The 21,273-nt window shown below is 38.2% G+C and overlaps 1 protein-coding gene and 1 non-coding gene across 2 annotated transcripts in view; both read right to left on the minus strand.

Moving 5' to 3' along the window:
* Positions 1-1,028: 1,028 nt before the first annotated feature.
* PPARG (peroxisome proliferator activated receptor gamma) overlaps positions 1,029-21,273 on the minus strand; it is a 44,225-nt gene continuing 23,980 nt past the window's right edge. Inside the window, exons 5-6 of the mRNA XM_016209967.2 lie at positions 18,160-18,610; positions 1,029-1,437 (exon numbers count right to left, since the gene is read on the minus strand). Coding sequence (XP_016065453.2) covers positions 1,190-1,437; positions 18,160-18,610 — 699 coding nt within the window. The 3' untranslated portion in view covers positions 1,029-1,189. The remainder of the gene's footprint in view (positions 1,438-18,159; positions 18,611-21,273) is intronic.
* On the minus strand, positions 3,607-3,739 carry LOC148091441 (small nucleolar RNA SNORA71). Its single transcript, XR_015715732.1, has one exon. It is a non-coding gene; the product is annotated as a small nucleolar RNA SNORA71 (small nucleolar RNA).

Here is a 21,273-nt window from a genome sequence, read left to right on the forward strand (position 1 = left end):
GCTTTTAGGGAACATATAACCTACTTGCTGGGGAGATATTACCTAAACAATATGCATAATTAACCTTTGAGATCAGAAAAGAGATCTCTGGGCAAGGTGGTCCCAAGGAAGATGACGGGAATAACTAGCAAAGCTGCTCTATGTATGTTAGAACTACAACATGGTTCTTTTCCCTCACTCATGTTTTGGTTTCGTCTTCATCTTGTTCCTGCTGTTTTGCTCTCTTAGAATGTTTCCTCTCCTACTCTCTACCTATCCAAACCCCAACATATCCTTTGAGTTCCACTAATGAATTTGGAGTCACTCTTGACTATTCCAGTCTTCATTAATCTTCACTTCCTTTGAACTCTTACAGTTCTTATAGTCTGAATCATTCATTTGGTGCATGATTATTATACTGTGCATTATCATCTGTTTTTATGAAAGATTAATCTTTTCTCCTGAACTCAACTGTTAAGTTCTTTTTGGCAGGTGCCAAATTTAAAAACACTTCTGTGTTACTCACAGCTTCTAATAGTTCACAACTTGCCACTGGGTATTTGTGTACACCTTGATATCCTGTTAGTAGGCTGCTCTTGGTGAATGAAAATCTTGGTTGGGATTGTAGAAGAAGATTGGATTCGTGGTAGGCCTAGGGATGTGCTCCCTATTAGCATATCCAGGTTAAGAAACACATGCTCTGAGCAGTTTTTGGTCCTGAAGTTCCCTTTCCCTTCTTAGTTGCGATTGTTAAAGCAGATGGAGGGTTCAGAAATGTTGTAAGTTGAGTAAAAAACTAATTTACTGAGAGTGAAAGCTGATCAGCAGTTCCATTCACATTTTGAAAAAATGTGTAAGAAAGAGAGGAAGAAAAATAATGGAAGGAAGGAAGGGAGGGAGGGAGGGAGACAGAGAGGAAGAAAGTGAGGAAAAAGTGAGAAAATTGAGAAGAAAATAAAAGGATTGGGGAACACATCAGACTCAGTCTTCAAATACATCCACCAATTTCATAATGTGGCAATTTTTAATATTAAAAGTAAATTGTAAATGTATCTTTATAAACAATATGCATAAAATAGATCTATTATTCTAAAACCTTTTCTTTTTAAAATGCTTTTTCACAGTAAATTTTTTAGGTGTCAGATCTTCCCTCAAAATAATAGTGCAATTGGAAGAAGGAAAATGTTGTCAGTGAATTAGGACTTCTCTGCTAATACAAGTCCTTGTATATTTCCTGTAGGAGTGGGTGAAGACTCATGTCTGTCTCTGTTTTCTTTATTACTTGCAATAGCTGCACATGTTCTGTTACAATTTGTCTGAGGTCTGTCATTTTCTGGAGCAGCTTGGCAAAGAGCTGAGAGGATTCAGGGTGGTTCAGCTTGAGCTGGAGCTCCAAGGCTTGCAGCAAGTTGTCTTGTATGTCCTCAATGGGCTTCACATTCAGCAAACCTGGGCGGTCTGGGGGAGCAGAAGAACAGGAGGTTGAGTTACAAAATTCTGTGGCCTCATATACGAGGCATATTCAGCCAAACTACTCACCCGTCTCTTTGTTTGTTTTGCTTTGGTTCTAAAATAAAGTGGGAAGGGAGGGTAAAGAGATAGCAAGCAAGAACTGTATACATACAGGAAGATGGAATGAAACCAAGACTACCAGAGCCCGTTCTGGGGGCATTATTTTCCTGGCCAGGACTAAATCTATGTAATCAGTTGACATAACATGGTAGCAAGGCAATCTCCTCCCCAGACTGAGGGCTCTTCTGCCAGTATGCTTCTATTCATTCAGAAATCTCATTCACAACTTCTGCTCCTTCCTGATGAGTCTATATTTTATAACCTCTACTTACTTTTTCACCACAGCTTTAAATATGCTTCTAAAACAAGCTTTGTCTTCTCTTTTGCTTAATGTAGCAAATCTATTTTCAAAGAGACAAGACATAGTTTTTAAATACTGTTACTGTTTGGAATGATAGACCTCCTCCCCCAGATTTTAACATAGGTTTCTGCTGAGTGGTGAGGTTGCAGGTAATTTTCACTTTCTTCTTTATAGTTTCCTTCTTTAAATTTTTAAATGGTGAGCTTTAATTACTTTTACATTTTTTATTTTTCCTTCATGCAGATCTTCTTAGATGTATCCTTAAATACTTCTTTACTTTTATTATTTACTTTATAATCTATACTTTTGTTTTATTTTCTAATATATCCCTGCTGTTTAGAAAAATTATTAATTTTAGTATATTGAATCTATTTCAATTTCCTGAACTCTTGTCAATTCAAATAGTTTTTTTATCCTGGATTTTACTTATTTTTTCTAGTTTGGATAGACAATTACATCTGCAAATAATAGTGGTTTATTTATTTCTTTTTTTCCAGTGTTTACATTTCTCATTTCTTTTTCTTGCCATAGTGCATTGGCTAATATCTCTAATATGCTATTATATATTAGTAGTGGTAGGAGGCATTCTTGTTTTATTCCTAACCCTGAAGAAAATGCTTCTAATGGTCTAGAATGATATGATATCACAAGTATGATATTTACTATAGATTATAGTGAAAATGTTTTACTCCTGGCTTTACAAGAGTTTTAAAGTTTTAAATTTGTCTTAGTCAGGAATGTTGTTGCATTTCATCAAATGCTTTAAAATTTTTTCATTTTAAAGAAATTACCATATGTTTTTATCTTAACCAAGTATAGTGAATTATACTAATAGATTTTCTTATATCCTTGTATTCATTTGCCAATAATATATTTAGAGTTTTAAAATTTGTAAGTGAGACTGGTCCAGAGTCTTCTTTTTTTGTGCCATCCTTTGCCTGTTTTGGTAATAAATGTTAACTGGTCTTATAGACTGAGTTGATAAGTTTTTCTTCTGTTTCTATGCAGTAATGATCTGTTCCTTGATGGTTTCTTGGAATTCACTGGCAGAATTATCTGAGCCTGGTGGTAAATCTTTGACTACTTTCCATTTTTCTTCTATAGGTTTTAGTCTCTTCAGGCTTTGTACTACTTATAAGTGAAATTTTAGTAATTTATAGTGGAATAAAGTTATACATGATATTCTCTTGAAATCTGAAATCTCATATTATTTAATTGAATGCTTTTTTGTTTGTTTGTTTGTTTTTAAAATTCTATAGCCTTTCAATTCTCTTTTTAAATTTTTAAAAATATATCTTTATTGATTTCAGGGAGAGGAAAAGAGAGGGGGGAGAGGGGAGAGGGAGAGGGAGAGGGAGAGAGAGAGAGAGAGAGAGAAACATCAATGATGAGAGTCACTGATTGGCTGCCTCCTGCATGCCCCCGACTGGGGATCGAGCCCGCAACCTGGGCATGTGCCCTGACTGGGAACTGAACCCCAATCGCCTAGATCCTAGGAAGATGCTCAACCACTGAGCCACACCTGGCCAGGCTGAATGCTTTTTATTTGTGTATTCTCTTGTTTAAAAATCTGATTTACCAAAAGCTTATCTTTTTTTTTCCTTTTTGAAAAACACAGCTTTTGGTTTTATCAATCAACTCTGTTTTTTAAAATGGTATTTTGTTTTCAATTTAACTAAATCATTCTTTTAACTTTCTTTAGGTTTATTCTCCCCCCCCGCCCCCGCACCCGGCCCCCCCCTCCCCCCAGCTAGTGTGTCAAAGCTCCAGGGTTTGGAAGGGACAGCTGGGCCCTTCAAACACAGGGAAAATGCCTTTCAGCGATTCTCTTGCTGCACTATCAATGACCAGGGCACAGGCAGCACACGATCACTTACAAATGTAGGAGTCTAATTTCTTGAATTAAATGCTTAATTCATTTAGTTTTAGTATTTCTTGGTTTTTGGCAGATGCTTTTAAGGCTCTAAAATTTCCTCTGAGTTTCACTTTGGTCTCACTCCACAGGCTTTGTTATGTAGTATTCCCATAGTTCTTTTCCAAATAGTCTGTTTTACTATTTTGATTTCATTTTTAACCTAAGGGTTATATAAAAGTGTGATTTAAAATTTCTAAGAAAGTTTGGATGTTTGTTTTTATTTTCTAATTCCTAAGTTTGTTGCATTATGGTTAGAATGTAAGGTTTTCCCATTAAAGCTTACCAAAGGGGTGCTGGGTTTATGTACAACATTCAGAACACTCACTTGATACCTTGTACTGATTCCAAATTTTAGCTCTTTAAGGCTATTCATCCTCTTTTGTTAAAAAAAAATATTTTTATTGATTTCAGAGAGAGGAAGGAAAAGTGAGAGAGAGATAGAAACATCAATGATGAGAGAGTCATTGATGAGCGGCCTCCTGCATGCCCCCTGTTGGGGACTGAGCCTGCAACCTGGGCATGTGCCCTGACCAGGAATGGAACCAAGATCTCCTCAATCATAGGTTGATGCTCAATCACTGAGCTACGCTGGCTGGGATTCACCCTCTTTTTCTAATTTTAACTTTTCTTCCCTTCACTGTTAAATTAAAGAACTGTATAAGAATTTTTACTTACCTTTTAATATCCTTCATTCTCTAGCCTCAGTTTCTGTAAGTATCCCTTTGCTCCAACCATATTAAGCTATTTCCATACCAAGTCCCTCAAACATCCTATGTTCTGTCATGACTCTGTGCTTAGGTAGATTCTGCTCCTCCTGTGTCAAACAGTCTTACCTTCCCTTCATCCCATCTTATTGGCTGCAACCTATTCTTCAAAATACAGCCTGTGTCATTATGTCCTGACAGCCTTCCTTGGCAATATCTTTTCCTCTCCCCTGTTCTTCTAATCCCCTTTCTCTGGACCTCGTAGCACCCTATAAATACTTCAATCGCTATTATACTAGGAGATTACATTTATTGAGTGGTTATGATTTTCCAAAGATTGTGCTAAGGGCTTTACACACACTATATCATTTAATCTTCACAATAACTCCATGAGGTCAGTACTTTATGGAGGAGAAAACAAAGATTTAGAGAAAGAAGTTCAATCTTGCCCAAGATTTGCCACTTGCTAGTAAATGACAGAGCTGAAATTTGAATCTAAGCCTGTTTGATTCCAAACACTATGCAGTATTCAACTCTTATGACCTTGTATTATAAGTATTGATTTTCTTGTTTATCTCCCCTACTAGGCCATGATATATCGGAAGGCAGAGACTATGTCGTGATCATCTCTGATCATCTCTGACCAAGTGGAAACGTAAGAAACAGTTGGCTGAGTTAGGTTTTCAGGCTGAGTCCTGAATTGAAAAGTACAATTCTTCTGGTTGGTGAACAAGCGTAAAGGCAGGATCACTACACAATGAAGAAATCTCCTGTAAATAGTTTTCCTATATCTAATAAACTGTAGTAACCTTCATCCATTGAGGTGAGGCACAGGAGAGCAATGTTAGAATGCTTTCAGGGTGGGATTTTCAGAACTCTAAACATTCTCTGAAATTAAGTTTCTTTTTTTAATTACAGAAGAAAAGTTGCCTTTGTTTTTTCTTCCCCTAACTTCTCTACCATGTCCCATTGACTGTATAAGTATACTTTTTTCTTTAAATTTCAGTATTTAATTTTGGAACCATCAGCAAAAATCTCAAATTTCAGAGAATTAACAAAATGATTTAGTTCTGGTCTAGAAAACCATGCCCCTGGAGGAATAGTGCCTTTCTCATAGCTGCTATGCAATAATGAACACCTCCGACACTTCAAGGAAAACCAGATCCTAGGTTAGTGCTTTTGGTTTAATGATTGCTGTTCTTCCCCCTGAACAAATGTTCCAGATTTCAAAGGCCTGTGGCAGCAGAAATGTATGTGCATTGGAAGTGGCAGCACTTTGTGTCAAGATAGGTGTTAAATGTGGCTCCTCCATGGACTGGGACTGCACACCCTAGTGTAGAAGTTCACAGGGGTACTGGCTTCTTAGAATCTTTTCCCCTTCCTCCTTCCTCCTGAGCAGCATCGGTGGGGTCAAACTGCTGCTGAAGAGATTATATTGATCTAGTAGGTTTCATTTATCATGACAACTCAAACACTCAAACCCTAAAATGCAGCTGATCAGGTTTGCTGGAAACACTTGGCTTTAGTGCAATATAATGGAACAGGCCCTTCTAGGAGTGGAGAAGGATCTGGTTTGGATTTTCAAACCCCTCTTTGGCAAGTTATTTTTTATGATGTGATGGATGAAATTTGGCTGAAGGGCTGAAATTTTGTGGCCACTGATTTATATTTTTTCCAGTGACAAGTTAGATCATTTACAGATCTGTCTCACTATCCTTACTGAGCCTCAGTCAAGGCAAAATGAAGTGCAAAAAGGGGAAAAAGTAGTATATTCTACTTCTAGGTCTTTCACTAACCAGCTCTGTGACCTTGGGCAAACTGATTAAGCTCACTGGGCCTCAATTTTCTTCTCTGTAAATGAAAAGGATTAGACTAGATAGATAATCTCTCAGACCCTAATTCAAAAGTTCTAAGCTTTATTCTAATTTGTAAATTCCCTTTACATAGGTGACATACTTAAACGAGGGAAATAAATTCAAAATCTAATTAGAAAGGTGTACACATTAAACTTAGAACACTTGACTTATTTAAGAAGAAAAAAAAAAAAAAGCTTCCTTTGTTCTTAAGCAATCCCTAGGATCAAGGGCAAAAGGGATTTGCCAGGATTTCTCCCCACCCTCCACCCTCCAGTCAGCTACTAGGCCTTCCCTGCTCCCCTCTCCTATCTTTCTCTTTCTCTTTCCACTTTACTTCTACACACACTCAAACCCTTACTAAGGTAAGTGAGGTATCACAAATGTGCCATAGAAATCTATCTAAATACCCAGAGCAATCCTGGGTCCTTCCTTTTCTCTCTATTTCCTACCAGCCCAGTGCCTGCTAAGATATCGTTCTTGGAAAGCCTGTCTGAGATCCTCTCCCTGCACATTGCTAGGGGTTAGAACTGAGTTCTAGAATAGGATCAGGGTCAAGAGAACCCTTTTACTGGCCTAGGCTGCCTAGAAGGCCCTTTTGGGAAAGTGTGTGTTGACTCACTCCAGGGCATAACACTCAAGGAAGCTGGAGTCAATTACTGGTTCCTTACTCCCCAGGCTGCAAAGAATTGGGAAAGAAACCTTTCCGGTCTACATTCACACAGTGCTGGAATTGATTAGAGAGTACTGTTGATTATGGGCAAATCTACAAAGCTCCTGTCTTATCTAGATCTGGTCCCCTTAAGTGGAGAGTTTATCTGAAGCAGATTCAAATTCTCGTGACCCTCCTGGGATCTGTCCACCCGGACCAGGCCTTTCCCTAGCACAGGTTTTCTCGAGAGGTGTCTTGGTTAGGGAACCAGATGGCAACAGTGAAGTCTCCTGAAGGAGAGGCAGAAAAACCAAAGAGAAAGGTTTTATCTGTCCTAGGGGCTGCTGTCATGGCATCCCCAATCTCTCTCTACTGGCTTTCTGATAGACACTAGTAATCTGAAAAGGACTGGACCCAGAGCATTCAGAAAAAAGAGGTCTGATAGCTGGGCAGCTGTAAATTGGTCCACTGACAGATGTAGATGAAAACTGATGGGGAGGGAGGGCTACTTAGGGAACTTGGTACTTGGTATCTCACTTTCTTTTATACTTCCTCCTCTTGTTTCCTTTATTCCATTGCTTCCTAAGTCACAGATGTGTTAAAAAGAGCAGTGGATTTGAAAACTGAAGACTTGAGTCCTATCTCTCCTCAGCTTAGTTTCCTTGTCAATTTGGACAAGTCATCTAATTTTCCTGGGTTTTGGCTTAATTTTTAAGACAACAATGGAATTTCTTTACTAAGGTCACGGTGAGAATGAGTTAGATAAAGGAACTTTATAAGATATTACTATTCTGTGTGTGTTCAAATAAAGGCAATTTCCATACAGATAGGCCAGGAATTGTAAGCAGGGTTGGGGTAGCATATTTACAGTTGGGAAATGGAAAGATTTTGAGCTGTTATTGGTAAAACCATAAATTCAGGAATACAAGAAAATAATTCCTGATGCAGACATATGTTTGGGCAACTTCCCATTCTCGTAGCTGAATGCATGTAAGAAAGGTAGTTTAAGCATAACAACAAAACAAAGCAGTCCTGGTGGCCAAACTCACTTCTTCCTTGAAGAGATGGCGTTATGGATTTTTTAGTACTTTTCTGATCTAACAGTCAGAATCATGGTGAGCATTAGGTAAAACTGTGAATTCAGCCACGTGTATATTTGGGAAACTATGGTATGGCCTGTAGCAATTACCTCCCACCATCCTACCTTTAGGAAAAAATAATGTAAGAAAGTTTCACATGTGTTCTTCTTTTCATATTTAAATTTGAACTGGAGCTTGATGGAGTACAGTGATTCTCAACTTTGGCTACACACTGAAATAATCTGGGGAGATTAAAAACACACCAACTGATTAATACATGGGTCCCCTTTTTAGAGATTCTGACTTACTTGGCCTAGGATATGACCTTCAATATTTCTAAAAGCTCCCAGGTGATTCTCATGTGCAGCCAAGAGCAAGCACTACTGGTTTAGTGAGAAGCAGTTGGAATCCCAGCCTTAAAACTTACTTGCTAGGTAATCTTGGGCAAGTTCCTTAACCTCTCTGTACTTCAGTTTCCTCTTTTAAAAATGGAGATATAACACTAATCCAACTCATAGTGTTGTTGAGATGATTAAATGAGTTAATAGGAGGCAAGTGCTTAGAGCAAGCAGTGTCTGACACATAGTAAGTTAGCTATTTCTATTTATAATAGTAAAAAGAACTCACCTCTTTTCCCTTCCTACCTTTCTTCTCTCATTTCTCTGATTCTCCTGGGTCCTCTTTATATCTTTCTTATTCTTGATCTATTAATTGCTCTCTTCTCCTCAGCCATTCCCTCCAACCCCTTAGATGTTTTCCCCTTTCCATTCCTTGGACTGCAGTTTGCTGGGGATCTGATATTAGGAATCCTAGCAGGGCTGGCCTAAATTAATCAGAAGCCTGAGCAATCGATGATTTTAGGAGAAATGTAGTTGACTGCTGCTGTCAGGGGAAGGGAACAACATAACTCGGAGATCTTGTAAATACTTTACCAAACAGATAAAGATCATCTGCAATGAGCATATTTTCTGCCTTCAACGCACGTGTTGCTGGTAGAGTCCTTTACTCTGAAGTGGGTTAACATTCTAACATTTCCCTGTTTAAACAGTAATTTAATAAATGCTTTCTCTATGTTCAAATGATAACCGCTCTTCACAACAACCCATATGATTTGGTTAGGATGGTGGAAGGGGATAACCTCCACCATGAAACCAAGCCCAGGCAATATTTTCTTTTATATGCCCACTAAGAAGCAATTCCACACCAACTCCCCTCATCTTAAATGCTCAACTACCACCTCAAAGAGTCTCCTCCCAAACTACAACACAGAACACAAAGATATCCAGTAATCAGGTGGGTAGCATTTTCCTCTATAATATGTTCAAAGCTCATGTTTTTGCTTCATGGTACCTATAGTGAATTAAGCTTGGGCTGCGTTTTATTCCTAGGTCTTTCACAATGGAAAGGGGACTTGAGATTTCAATCCTGCCCTTGGGACATCTCCATCTTTCCTATCTCCTTTCACACTGGGGTTAGGGTTCTCTTGTTGTTCTAGTCATTCAGATCAATCAGTTCAGGCTTAGTCACCTGGTTTGCTTCCTTTCTCTGTGTCAGGACCCAAAGAGCATCGCATCCTTCCCCTAATCCGAGGAATGTAGATACTGTATATATCTGCTCCTTGTCTGTCCAACACTGGCTTTGATCAGGACTGGAAATGAGCAGTGGGTGGGAGGCAAAGAAAAGGCTGGAGCAGAAAGATGAAGGGGGAATGATTACTTCTTTCTCACTGAGCCTGACACACTCATGCTCCCAGTCCAATTACTATTCCTTGCTTCCTCAACCTCTAGAAATGCCAGCAGCAAACCAAAAATAAAAAAGGGGCCAACTATTAGTTCTCTGCACCCCCCCATTCTTCTGTTCCAACGTCCTTGAGAAGACCCTCAAAACATAGGTGTGATATGTAATCTCTAAATATGACCTCTCAACACATAATGTCCCTCCAAACTTAATCAGAATTCTAGGAGTGTGGAAAACCATCACACTCCTATCTCCTTCAGGGCCACAGGGTCTCCTATCTCCTTCAGGGCCACAGGGTTTAGAGTTCTCAACTTTTCAGGCCCCTCCCTCTTCCTCCAGTATCTCTTTCCCTTGGGGTTCTGTTCTCCAATCCACAATTAATCCCTTTAAGAGATATCTGATAAAGGGGATTAGTTGATATCTTCCTAGGGTATTTATATTGTAATAAGGATTTTAAGAACGACTATTGGTGAAAATGAGCAATTTGACTGGCAGAATTGAGTGGAGCTACTTCCAATTATATCATACAAGGGAAAAGGAAAACTTTGTGCTTAACATATCCCAGGCACTGTGTCAAAGACTTCACATAATGTTATTTCATTTACTGATAAGGAAAGTAAGGCTCAGGAAGGTAAATAATTGCCTGAAATCACACATCTAGTTAGTAGTGGAATGAGGGTTTTTGAACTCAGGGCTGTCCATGTGATTCCAAAGCTTTCCAATGCATCACCTGCCCCTCTTCTGGTTTATTCACTTGTGAAGTTGGCAAGACCTTGAAAGGTGCTTCCCCTAGGAGTGCATGGCTCCTTTACTACCTGTATTGGCCTCTCTGTTATGAGTGACCCCAACCGGTCCTCGGTTTCATTCTTCCTCACTTACAGATGATCTGTCTGAATATCTTGGTGAATTGTGCCAGTCTGGAAGGCTGCCTGGGGTCACCCAGAGTTTAAACACACATTGTGAGAACCCAAAATGATAAAGTACACCAAAAAGCGGCCCACTGACTGAATGACTGAACCTTTTCCAAGACTGCCGGTGTGGTGACAGGAATGACTCAGCAGTTTGGCTTTCAATCCCATGTCTGTCTCTGGGGTCAAAATTGCTCACTCACTAAAATGATCCCAGCCTACCAGGCCTGGGGTGAGGAGGGAATTTATTTCTGAAGCAGTCACAGATAAAGATTTTTCTATATTCTACAAACAACAAAAGCCCGTGTGTGTATTTATGTGTGTATTTTTTAACTTTAGCAGATGATTCTAGTATGTTCCATCTTCTCCCTATCCTCCCACCCCCAGCTCTCTGGTTTTTAGAATTTGAGTGCCAGTAGAGAACTTATACACTTCACTTCTCTCTAAACCAAGTCCATGAGGTTATGAAAAGAGTGAACTAATGAGACCTTTCTGGATAACTCAAATTGAGTCATTATTGAAAGCCTATCAGCCACCTGAAAGGGTTTCCCCACTGGTCGTGGCAGCATGGTGGCAGGAGTAGAAGCATAGAAGAGAAGAGCGGCATAAACTATGTAGACACAGTGTAGGTGCCCGTTACCTATTTTTCAATTAATAAATGAATGCTATTACTCTCTGACACAATGATGGACCTTTGATGGGGGATTTGAACCATATAATAACACTCTTCGACTGTCTTGCTTAAGGCTTAGTCATATGAGAAATCAGATGTCCTTGTTTATTCTCGATGTCATGAGAAAAGTCAGAAAAATAACTTTCACCAATTAGGGACTAGCCTGAGTCTTGTCCAAAAAAGCTGTATAGATAAGGTAGCTGCATATTTAACTAGTATATGAGAGTAGAAGAAAGTTGGCCTGCTACTGTTCATAGTATTTTTAGTACCTAAGTTTTACACTATTTTGGGTTTTGTCTCCTCCCAATTAACAAATATGGATAATAGTAACAAATAAAGAAGATGTAGGGGCCACTGGACCATGCAGAATCAGAGGCTCCCTAAGCTGGGATTTCCTCAAGAAAACTGTAGGCCACTCAAGCATGTGCACTCTGTTTCAGAGTAGTGCTATATGTCCATTCTAACTAGTAGAAATAGTTCTACAGTAAGATGGAAAGGTTACATATGAGCTGGAAATACCCTCAAGATTTGAAAGGCAATACCCTCAAGATTTGAAAGGGATGGGAAGAGAGAGAAAACTCACAAACCCAGAGCTTCTCAAACTCTGTGCCTGTGGAACATTAGTGTTCTGTGAGCTGAAATGAGGTGTCCTACTGATACAAATGAACAAGTGTCATTTTCATTGTTTCCAAAGGGCAGGAAGAAATTAAATTAGTGGATGGTATTTTAATAATTTTAAATTTCTCTCATAAATTTTTCTGCAACCACATATCTCTATTAGAACCTGGTGTAAGATGGTATCTGATTAAGTATGAATGCATTTACTCAGTTATTTAAAGCTTATCAATTTTTGTGGGGAGCTCTGCAAACTGTGCTATTATTTCCAGTGGCCATGCTGCCTGAACAAGTTTAAAAATACAGCACCAGTCTTTCAGTGTTATCACTGGGTCCCATTCCTTCTCAGAGCAATTTTCAAACCAAAGGTGTAATTTTGTTAGATTAAAATGGTGTCTCAAGAAGGGCTTTGGATATTAGTAAGTAATATCTGAAATATAACCTGGAAATTCTTAAGATATTTGCAGGCAATATGGAAATAAGTAGTTTTGGATAACTGCCAAAGAACTCTAAGACCAAGGTAATTAACTGGGATGCTTCCCTGTCTTAATACACAAAAGGCAGTAGTAGTAAAGACATCAGTTTTAAGTTCAGTGAGACCTAGGTCTGAATCTTGGTCTTACCAAGTTGCTTAATCTCTCTAAATTTCTGCTTTCTCCATCTGTAAAATGGAGATAATAATAGACTTTGTACAGCTGCAGGAAAGATTAAACAAATATTATGAATGTGTGTAAAGTGCTTAGCATATATTTGGCACACAGCAAAGTAGTCAATAAATGGTAGTTATTATTATTAACGTTTGATTATTATTTATTCAACAAGCATTTATTAAGTACTTATTCTGGGTCAGGTGCTTTGATTCTATTCTAATTCCAACAAATTTAAAAGTCTAAATCTAATCTAAATCTGTATCTATATCTATACCTGATACTATATCTATATAGTATCTATATCTATACTATATAGTCATGACCAAGGTGAGAAACAGGGATCCTAGGTTATTGACCTATGGGCTAACAGTTATTCAATATTTCAGAGGATATCAATTTTTCCTGACCTGCAAATGTGTAACTATGAGAACAATTCTCCCTTATTATACCCTATTCTCCCTGCCCACTCAACAGCAGAAACGCACATGATCACTCCAAGAGCACAGCTGTCCAAAATTGCTTCACAGAGAAAGTACATGGCTGGGATTGCTGGAAAAAGAAGGAGCTGCTCTATAGGTGGTTTGGATAGCCAAGCCAGACTCAAGAGAGTAAATGAGGAGGCTGGATGACTTGCCATCTGTGGCCATTGTATCAATATTTATAGCTTCTCTGTCATTAGGATGACGATGGCAATCTGCCTAGAAAAATATATTGTAGAATCCAGTGAATTTCCTCCCCCATATCTTGGAAGTTTGGGAAGAACTGTAATGGATTCCAAACTGTTTTGAATTAACAAAAAGAGCTTTTTCCTGTTGTAGAGTTCCAGCTGGAACCCTTCAGTGCTTTTTCTTCACCAAACAGCAAATGCTCAAAGGGGCAAAATGTCCAATGGAGTGTCCTGGGGCTTGTCAGCTTCACTGAGCTTTCCACTTGGCTTTAGTTGCTGGGTAGGTTTTAGAAGTTTGCATGTGTAGCTGGCATGGTGCTGTGGCGCCAGTTGCAAACATGCCCTTGCTGGAGGCAGTTTTATTACTCTTGACGCCACCCATCCAGTCAGTGAGACTAGAGGGAGCAAGGGAAACTACTACTCATCAAAGGTATGGATTATGTGTACATCTATACCTTAAAGAGTATCATGAAGGGAGGGCAGGTTTCAGCCCCCAACACAAATGTGAGGGAGTTGAGCACAGTCCACTAGCCAGGTAGCAGAGGGCAGGGTTTGTGGCAGACAGGGCATGTGGAGTTAGAACACCCAGTCCACTGCTCACTAGCTGTTAGATCTTAGGCAAATTGCTTAAGTCTATGACCCTCACTTCTCTTTCTATGAAATGAAAATTGTTAGGATCTAATGAGAGAATGCATATGAAATGCTCTTAAAATGTACACAGTGCTTTCCTTTGTTTCTAGAGTGTTGATATTTTTAGTCCCATTCTTGTCTCAGGCTTAAAGGTGAGAGAGGAGAAAACCTTGAGAAGAACTGGGTCATTTTCTCACAACCTTGGTTTGAAAGCTGAGTAAATAGTAGAGATGCTAAGCACCAGCACAATCTAAGTACCACATCTAATGGTATCAGCAGTTTCTAGGGTTGAAGTTGAGTGACAGTGATCTTACTATAGCAACTAGTTTCCTCAGCAAATACTTGTTGGGTCAAATCAGGTACTTTCATCCAAAAAATCCCCTTTAGGTCCTCTGGGTCCCCCCCTTTAATTTCCCCAAGTCCTTACCACCCCACTCTTATATCATGCTCATCTCCCCATTCTTCCTCGGGGGTCATAGTGCATTCACCAGAATGAAGCTCTTCTGTGATTTTCTAAACCTAGCTCAGAATGAGGTCAATGGATCCCTGTCAAAAGCAGTTTTTCCTCCCTGAAATCAGTAAAGCTATTTATAGACATCGGAATAAACTGCAGAGGAGAAGATAATCACTCTTGTTAAGATCAGGTAGGATCAGAAATCTGTTGACTGGTCAAGAACTCTTGCTCACATGAATGTTTTCCTTATCTGGAAAATCTGATAGAAAAACATTAAAACTAACTGAAAAACTTTATGTCTCACTCTAATAAATGACATCTGGGATACTGATCTCATCATCTACAGAAGACTGGGATTCCGATCTTACTGCAATCTAGTATTTGGATTGAGAAGGACTTTGGGCAGTTCTTGCTCTGGCCTGTGCCCAATCAGCTTCTCTGAGTAAAGAAAATCAAATTCCCGTGTGTTAAACAAACATGGGGTCCAGTTTACTCATTCCTATCTACTGACTGTAAGTAGACTTCATCTGCAAAAGCAAATTTTGATCAGGGAAGTATTTGCCTTTTGTGATATGCTAGTCAATGGTAAATTCTATTTTTTTAAAGGAAGTCTAAAATTATTCACAGGGTTTTCTTCACATTGTAACCACAGATATAAGATTTTAATAATCTATGGTTGGCTGCTACCTTCAGATTTCTTTCACTATTGTGAGGATTCAGTGAGATCTGGATATTGGTCACTGTGAAGACAGTCAGTGTATGACTAATGGAACTCATTTATACAGCATCTACATTTAGATGGCACCATTTTTAATTTTCATAATTGAAAGTTAGAGTCTGCCTGAAATATCTATTACCATGAACCAAGCTATTCACAAACTATTTTTTTTTGCTAATTAATGAAAAGTTTAAAGGCCTAACAAATCACTGGTATTTTAAATAATCTAGCTTGTGAAATATGGGCAGTAATGACATTTCTTCTAGATAAAACCACATTGTTGTCTCATGTGCCCATAAAACAACATTGCTCAGGTTCAAAAAGTCCAGAATTATCATGATTGTTTCTTATCTAGATGTTCTCTGGTTAGAAACTAAGCATCTTGAGTGGCTTATTCCAAATGCCTCTCTTAGCATCTGTGGTGGAAATATAAACTGGTACCAATCTGGCAATGATGTAACAAAAGACTTAAAAATGTTCATAGCCATCTACCCAGCAATTCCATTTCTGGTCATTTGGAATCAGAAAATAATCTGAAATTTGAACAGAAATTTACACATAAGAATGTTCACTATAGCAAAGTTTGGAACACATTTTCAATAATTTCCTATATTCTTTTCTATAGGTTTTTATAATAAATTATAAGCAACCTAAACATATATAGAGAGATAATTAAATATGTAATGGTCCTTTATAAAATGGAGTATTTTATAGCCATTAAAATGGTAGCATAGCCCTGGCTGGTGTTGCTCAGTGGTTAGAGCACCGGCCCACGCACTGAAGGGTCAAGGGCCTGTACCTGGGTTGCACGTTTGATCCCCAGCCCCGGTTGGTAGTGCATATATATATTTATATATTTTTATACGTGCTAGCACACGCTTAAACACTTTTCGATAGGAGAAATCGGACTTTGTTAATCCAGCTTTATTCTGAGGAAAAAGACCTTTACTTTTCACTTCCACCTTTCTGCACTCTTTAAATTATAATGACCAAGTATTACTTTTATTTTTAAAAAATTAATAAAAAATATTAACAAAGAATATGTAATGACATGGGAAAATGATTAAACAAAGAAAGGAATACAAACATGGTTTATATAGTTTGCTTAGGAAAAATCTTAGAAATATATCAGATGTTAATAATTTTATTTCTATTTTTCATTAAAAATAAAATGTGCCTTTAAGTAGTAGCTAGTTAAACAATATTAACTTGTTTTCTCATCTGTTTTTTCAAAATTTAATCTTCTCTTTGTGAACCTCAAATAACCTGGAATCTCATTTTTGTTTGCTGAATTAATCACAGCTCCAGGAGGAACAAGGGTTAATTTGTTTAAGAAGTAGAGTAGGTCAAGATATTTTTCTAATACTCTTTTCTTTCTTTTTCAAATTTTTATTTTATTTTATTGATTTTAGAGAGGAAGGGAGGGAGAGAGAAACATCAATATGAGAGAAGCATCGATTGGTTAACCTGTACGTGCACCAACCAGTGATGCAAACTGCAACCTGGTGATGCGCCCTGACTGGGAATCGAATCTGCCACCTTTTGGTGTATGGGACGATGCTCCAACTAATTGAGCCACACCAGCCAGGGCCAGTCAAGATATTAAAACACGTTGATAGTATATTTTTGGTACATTAAACATAACACCAAAAAAGTCATTTTCAAATGAGCTACAACTTGACATTGGGCTTCAGCCTCCAGAGTTAACCTATGCCATGTTGTTATCTATTTGCACCCTAGTCATGTAAGGGGCAGTATCAGTATAGACTCTGGAGCCACACTGCCTGTGTTTATAATCCTGGCTCCATGTTTTGCTAGCTGGGTAACTCTGGGCAAAAGATTGAACCTTTCAGTGTTTTGGTTTTCTTGTGTGCAAAACGGTACTTACTTCATTGGGTTGTGAGAATTAAATGAATGTGTATGAAGTGCTAAGAACACAGTAAGTACTTAATAAGTGTTTGCTATTATTATTATTATTACTAATACACTATTCACCTCATTTCAGAAGCATTCTGCTCTCAAGTAATTGGACTACAAAGGACAGTAGAGTGGATCGTGCTCTATTATATTATAATAGCTTGTACAGTTAACATATAGCTTATATCTGTATCTACAGAACCACCCCCCACACCATGTCAGTTTTCACAGAGGATATTCTGTAAGTACACATTAAAAGCTCACCTGAACTCCATTTTAGTAATGAAAATTTGTCATTAAAAACAATTTTTATAGAGTGAGATGATAGTAAAACTTTCTTCTATTCAAGTTGGATACATGTGAGAGGCCAAAGAAAGTAGCATTTAGTATAAAACTTGGCTTTTGGAGTTGGTTAGTTAGATCATGTACTTGCAAGGCCAAAAATACAATGAATTGCTAAATAACTCAATTCATTTCTCTGGTCTGTGTTCTTTGGTTCAGGCTGCATTCTTAACCACAGCCAACCACCTCACAAAGGTACTTTAAGGGAAGCAATAAGACACATCTCCATGACAGAGTAGGTAGAGGTCAGTAGATAGTATATATGCCATGATTTCTGATATTGGAAAAGCAATTCAAAGAAATATCTTACTGATGGTGGGGCAGAAGCATAATTTGACCAAAAACACTTAGTGATGCTTTCTATATGCCAAGTGAGCATCATCTTAGGCAAAGTTATGATGTCATTACTTAAATGAAATGAATATTAAACTGGCCTTCTAAAAAGGCGAGGGAGACGACAAGGAAAAAGAAAATGAGGAGAAAGGAAAAGGAGAAGAGGGCATTTGTCCTCCACGTTTGAATTTAATTGGAAGAAATATTATGAGGATTAAAAGAAAAGAGCCTGGGTTAGCCACAGCCTTCAAACAGCAAGTCTATGATATTCTTTCTTGGTATTTTACATGCGTGGTGACACTTTCATGGCATTATGCCATTGACATTTTCTGTATGAAAAGTGCAGTGAGTACGGAGAGAAAAGGAACATTCACTAACACTAGGAAAGGGGGAAAAAAATGTTTCAGCCATTCCACCACCATCCCACCCTCTTTTATGGAAGACCAAAGATGAATCTTACCTCCACTGAGAATAATGACGGCTATAAATATTGCCAAGTCGCTGTCATCTAATTCCAGTGCATTGAACTTCACAGCAAACTCGAACTTGGGCTCCATAAAGTCACCAAAGGGCTTTCTCAAGCTCTTTAGAAACTCCCTTGTCATGAATCCTTGGCCCTCCGATATGAGAACCCCATCCTTATTCATCAGGGAAGCCAGCATTGTGTAAATGATCTCATGGACGCCATATTTTAGGAGAGTTACTTGGTCATTCAAGTCAAGGTTTACAAAACCAGGAATACTTTTGGCATACTCTGTGATCTCTTGCACAGCTTCCACTGAGCGGAACTGACACCCCTGAAATATGCGTATGGCCACCTCTTTGCTCTGCTCTTGCAAGGGGGTGATGTGTTTGAACTTAATTTTATCTTCTCCCATCATTAAGGAATTCATGTCATAGATAACAAATGGCTGCAAATAAAAAAGAGAAAACGTGGCTGAGTTAGTGATTTCTAATTCACAGTGAACAGCATCCCAGTTTCTTTATACACATTTGCCCTAGTAACTGAAATCTTTAAAGTCAACAACACTTAATAATGACAAAATACTGTTATCTCCTAATTATTCCTCCTAATTATCTCTGGACCAAAGATATTTTATCAATTTTGTTCTTCTGTTCCTTCAAGTTATCCTACAACACTTTACCTGGGACTGGATAACAGTTCCAATTTTTGTTGTTTGAGGAGTGTTTGTTGTTGATTTAAAAAGGATATGAAATCAATTACTTATCTTGGCCTTCAATGGAATATGTTTTTAACCTTCTTTTAATAAAAAATCATTTCAGCAAACCAGGATTGAACAGACCCACTTGAACATAAAGTAATCTTGCAGTTTTAGATTAAATCTATGAAGATCTCAAGTGAAACACAGTGTGCATGTGAAATACACTTTATTAAAAAAAAAAAAAATCCATCTGAAAGCAGATTAGGAATATTGAGCCAACAAAATATCAATTTCTTTTTTTAAAGCTCTGGAAGCAATCTGTTTCAGTAAGAGCAGATGTATAAGGGCTGTGGGTAAGTGTTGCAAAAAGTGGCAAAATAAAGAGTTTTGAACTTATTTTTCAAAATATCTGTATTTAAGGGTCAAATAATCAATAAAACATGTGCATCAGTTACTCAGGTTTGCAACAGGCTGTTTTAAAAAGCAAGTTGTGTTAGTCATGAAGTGATCTCTCTTTTTCATTTCCTTGTATAGAACTAACCAAAGCTTTGTGGTCATGGTGAAAACTCTCAGGGCAACTCTGGTTGAGAAAGGGCAGCACTTTATATACTTTGGATATACTGAACTATATAAGGAATGAAACCCCCAATACTATTCAAATGAGTGTGTACATGGAAGCACAGGAGTAAGAGTTGAGGGTACTTGGATTCTAACTTTTGTTCTGTGGTTAGCTCTACGACTTTAGTAAAGTCATTTATCTTTCTTAGGCCTCAAATTTCTCAGTTGAGGGGAGTGCATTAAATTGGAGGTTACCATCTCTTCTCTTGAGGATATTCCAAATGCATTTCTCAGAAGCAGTGTGTGTGTGTGTGTGTGCACGTGGCATGTGAGTGGATATGCGTGAACGTGCATGCACATATCCATATACACCGAACTGAACATGAAGTCTCTGATGTGCTAAAAATAGTTTCTTTTCAGTAGAGATGCTGAGAATTCTCTCCTGATTGGCAAGAGGAAGTGGGTGCAATGAGTGGCAGCTGTAGCCAGCTTCAAGACCCACTGGTTTGGAGATTCTAACTATTAATCTCTACGAGTCTATGATTACTCACCAAACTATTACGTCTGTTCTACACTGAAGAAAATAACACTAAGGACTCTTAGATGCTGAGTGAATTTCCAAACTTGCATATTTTTTCAACACCTTTCACTGGAGTTATTCCAGAAATTTTTTTTAACCAAAAAATGCACTTCACTTATACTGTTTAGCAAACTGAAAAGGAAGACGGATGTGAGGAACTAAGAGTAAGTTTGCCTGGTGGCTCTAATTCTTCAAGTAAATCAGAAGCAAATAGTGCTTACTATGTTTTGGGGCATTTTGCTCCCCCTGACCCCCACTTCAGGACTGATATTATTAAAAGGAGAGAAAAAAAAGGCAGAGTCAATAGTAAGTCACATCATTTAAAATGTGCTGAGTTTCCCCAGAATGTCAGATTCTAATCATGAGAAAAACTTGCTTTTATACAACCTAGAGAAAATGTGGTTTCTGTCCTCCAGGAGTTTTGCAGCTTATTATAGTTCATGCTAATGAAATACTAGCTTTCTTTTGCCATGAGAATCTCATGGTATGGATACCTGAAAAGTCTACCCACACATGCATGAGTACAAATTACATGAATATAAAATCATCACCTCTTCACATACAGGAAGACTGTACCCAGAACTACCCACTTCAATTTTTGGATGAACTTCTGCTCAACAATTTGGTTTCTTGGCACAGAATATATGTATAAAATTCTTCTACCTCCATGTAAGCAATTTATCTGGAACTATGCCCTGATAAATCACCCTGTGACTCTTCCCCTTCACTTCCCCTGTCCCCTCATATAAAGCCCCAGGTTCCTGTTTTTGAAACTCTGTGGTAGTTGAGCATAGGGCACAAAATCCTGCTAATTTTCTCTCCCAATTTAACAACAATGTGACTTTAACCCCTTGGCAATCGATGTTGGTCAGGATTTCCTGGCAGTAAACACTCAAGGACAGAGAAAGGAATCAGCAGCTCCCACCATTATGCCAAACCATTCCGGTTTTTTTATTTTAATCCCTTCAGCATTTTGAAAAAATGATGAACTGGCAGAAAATTCTACGTATTGACATGCAAATGAACACCAGGTGGATTTTTTTTGTTTCCCCCCCATCATATCTGATTATGCTGTTTTCATTGCATTTTTGAAGTCTGCATAAATTCTTTCAACCTCCATGTGGATCTGTCAAACCGTAAGAGTGATCACTAGACATGATCTGCCTTTCTTTGCCACCAATTCTTAGATCGCAAACAGTTAACTTGCACATTTCGCAATGGGACCTCCTTTATCCTAAAAGCTCACCTCTTAAAACTACAGGTGGAATTAGGT

This window comes from Miniopterus natalensis, chromosome 15, assembly GCF_054644295.1.
Source record: "Miniopterus natalensis isolate mMinNat1 chromosome 15, mMinNat1.hap1, whole genome shotgun sequence".
NCBI classification, from domain to species: domain Eukaryota; kingdom Metazoa; phylum Chordata; class Mammalia; order Chiroptera; family Miniopteridae; genus Miniopterus; species Miniopterus natalensis.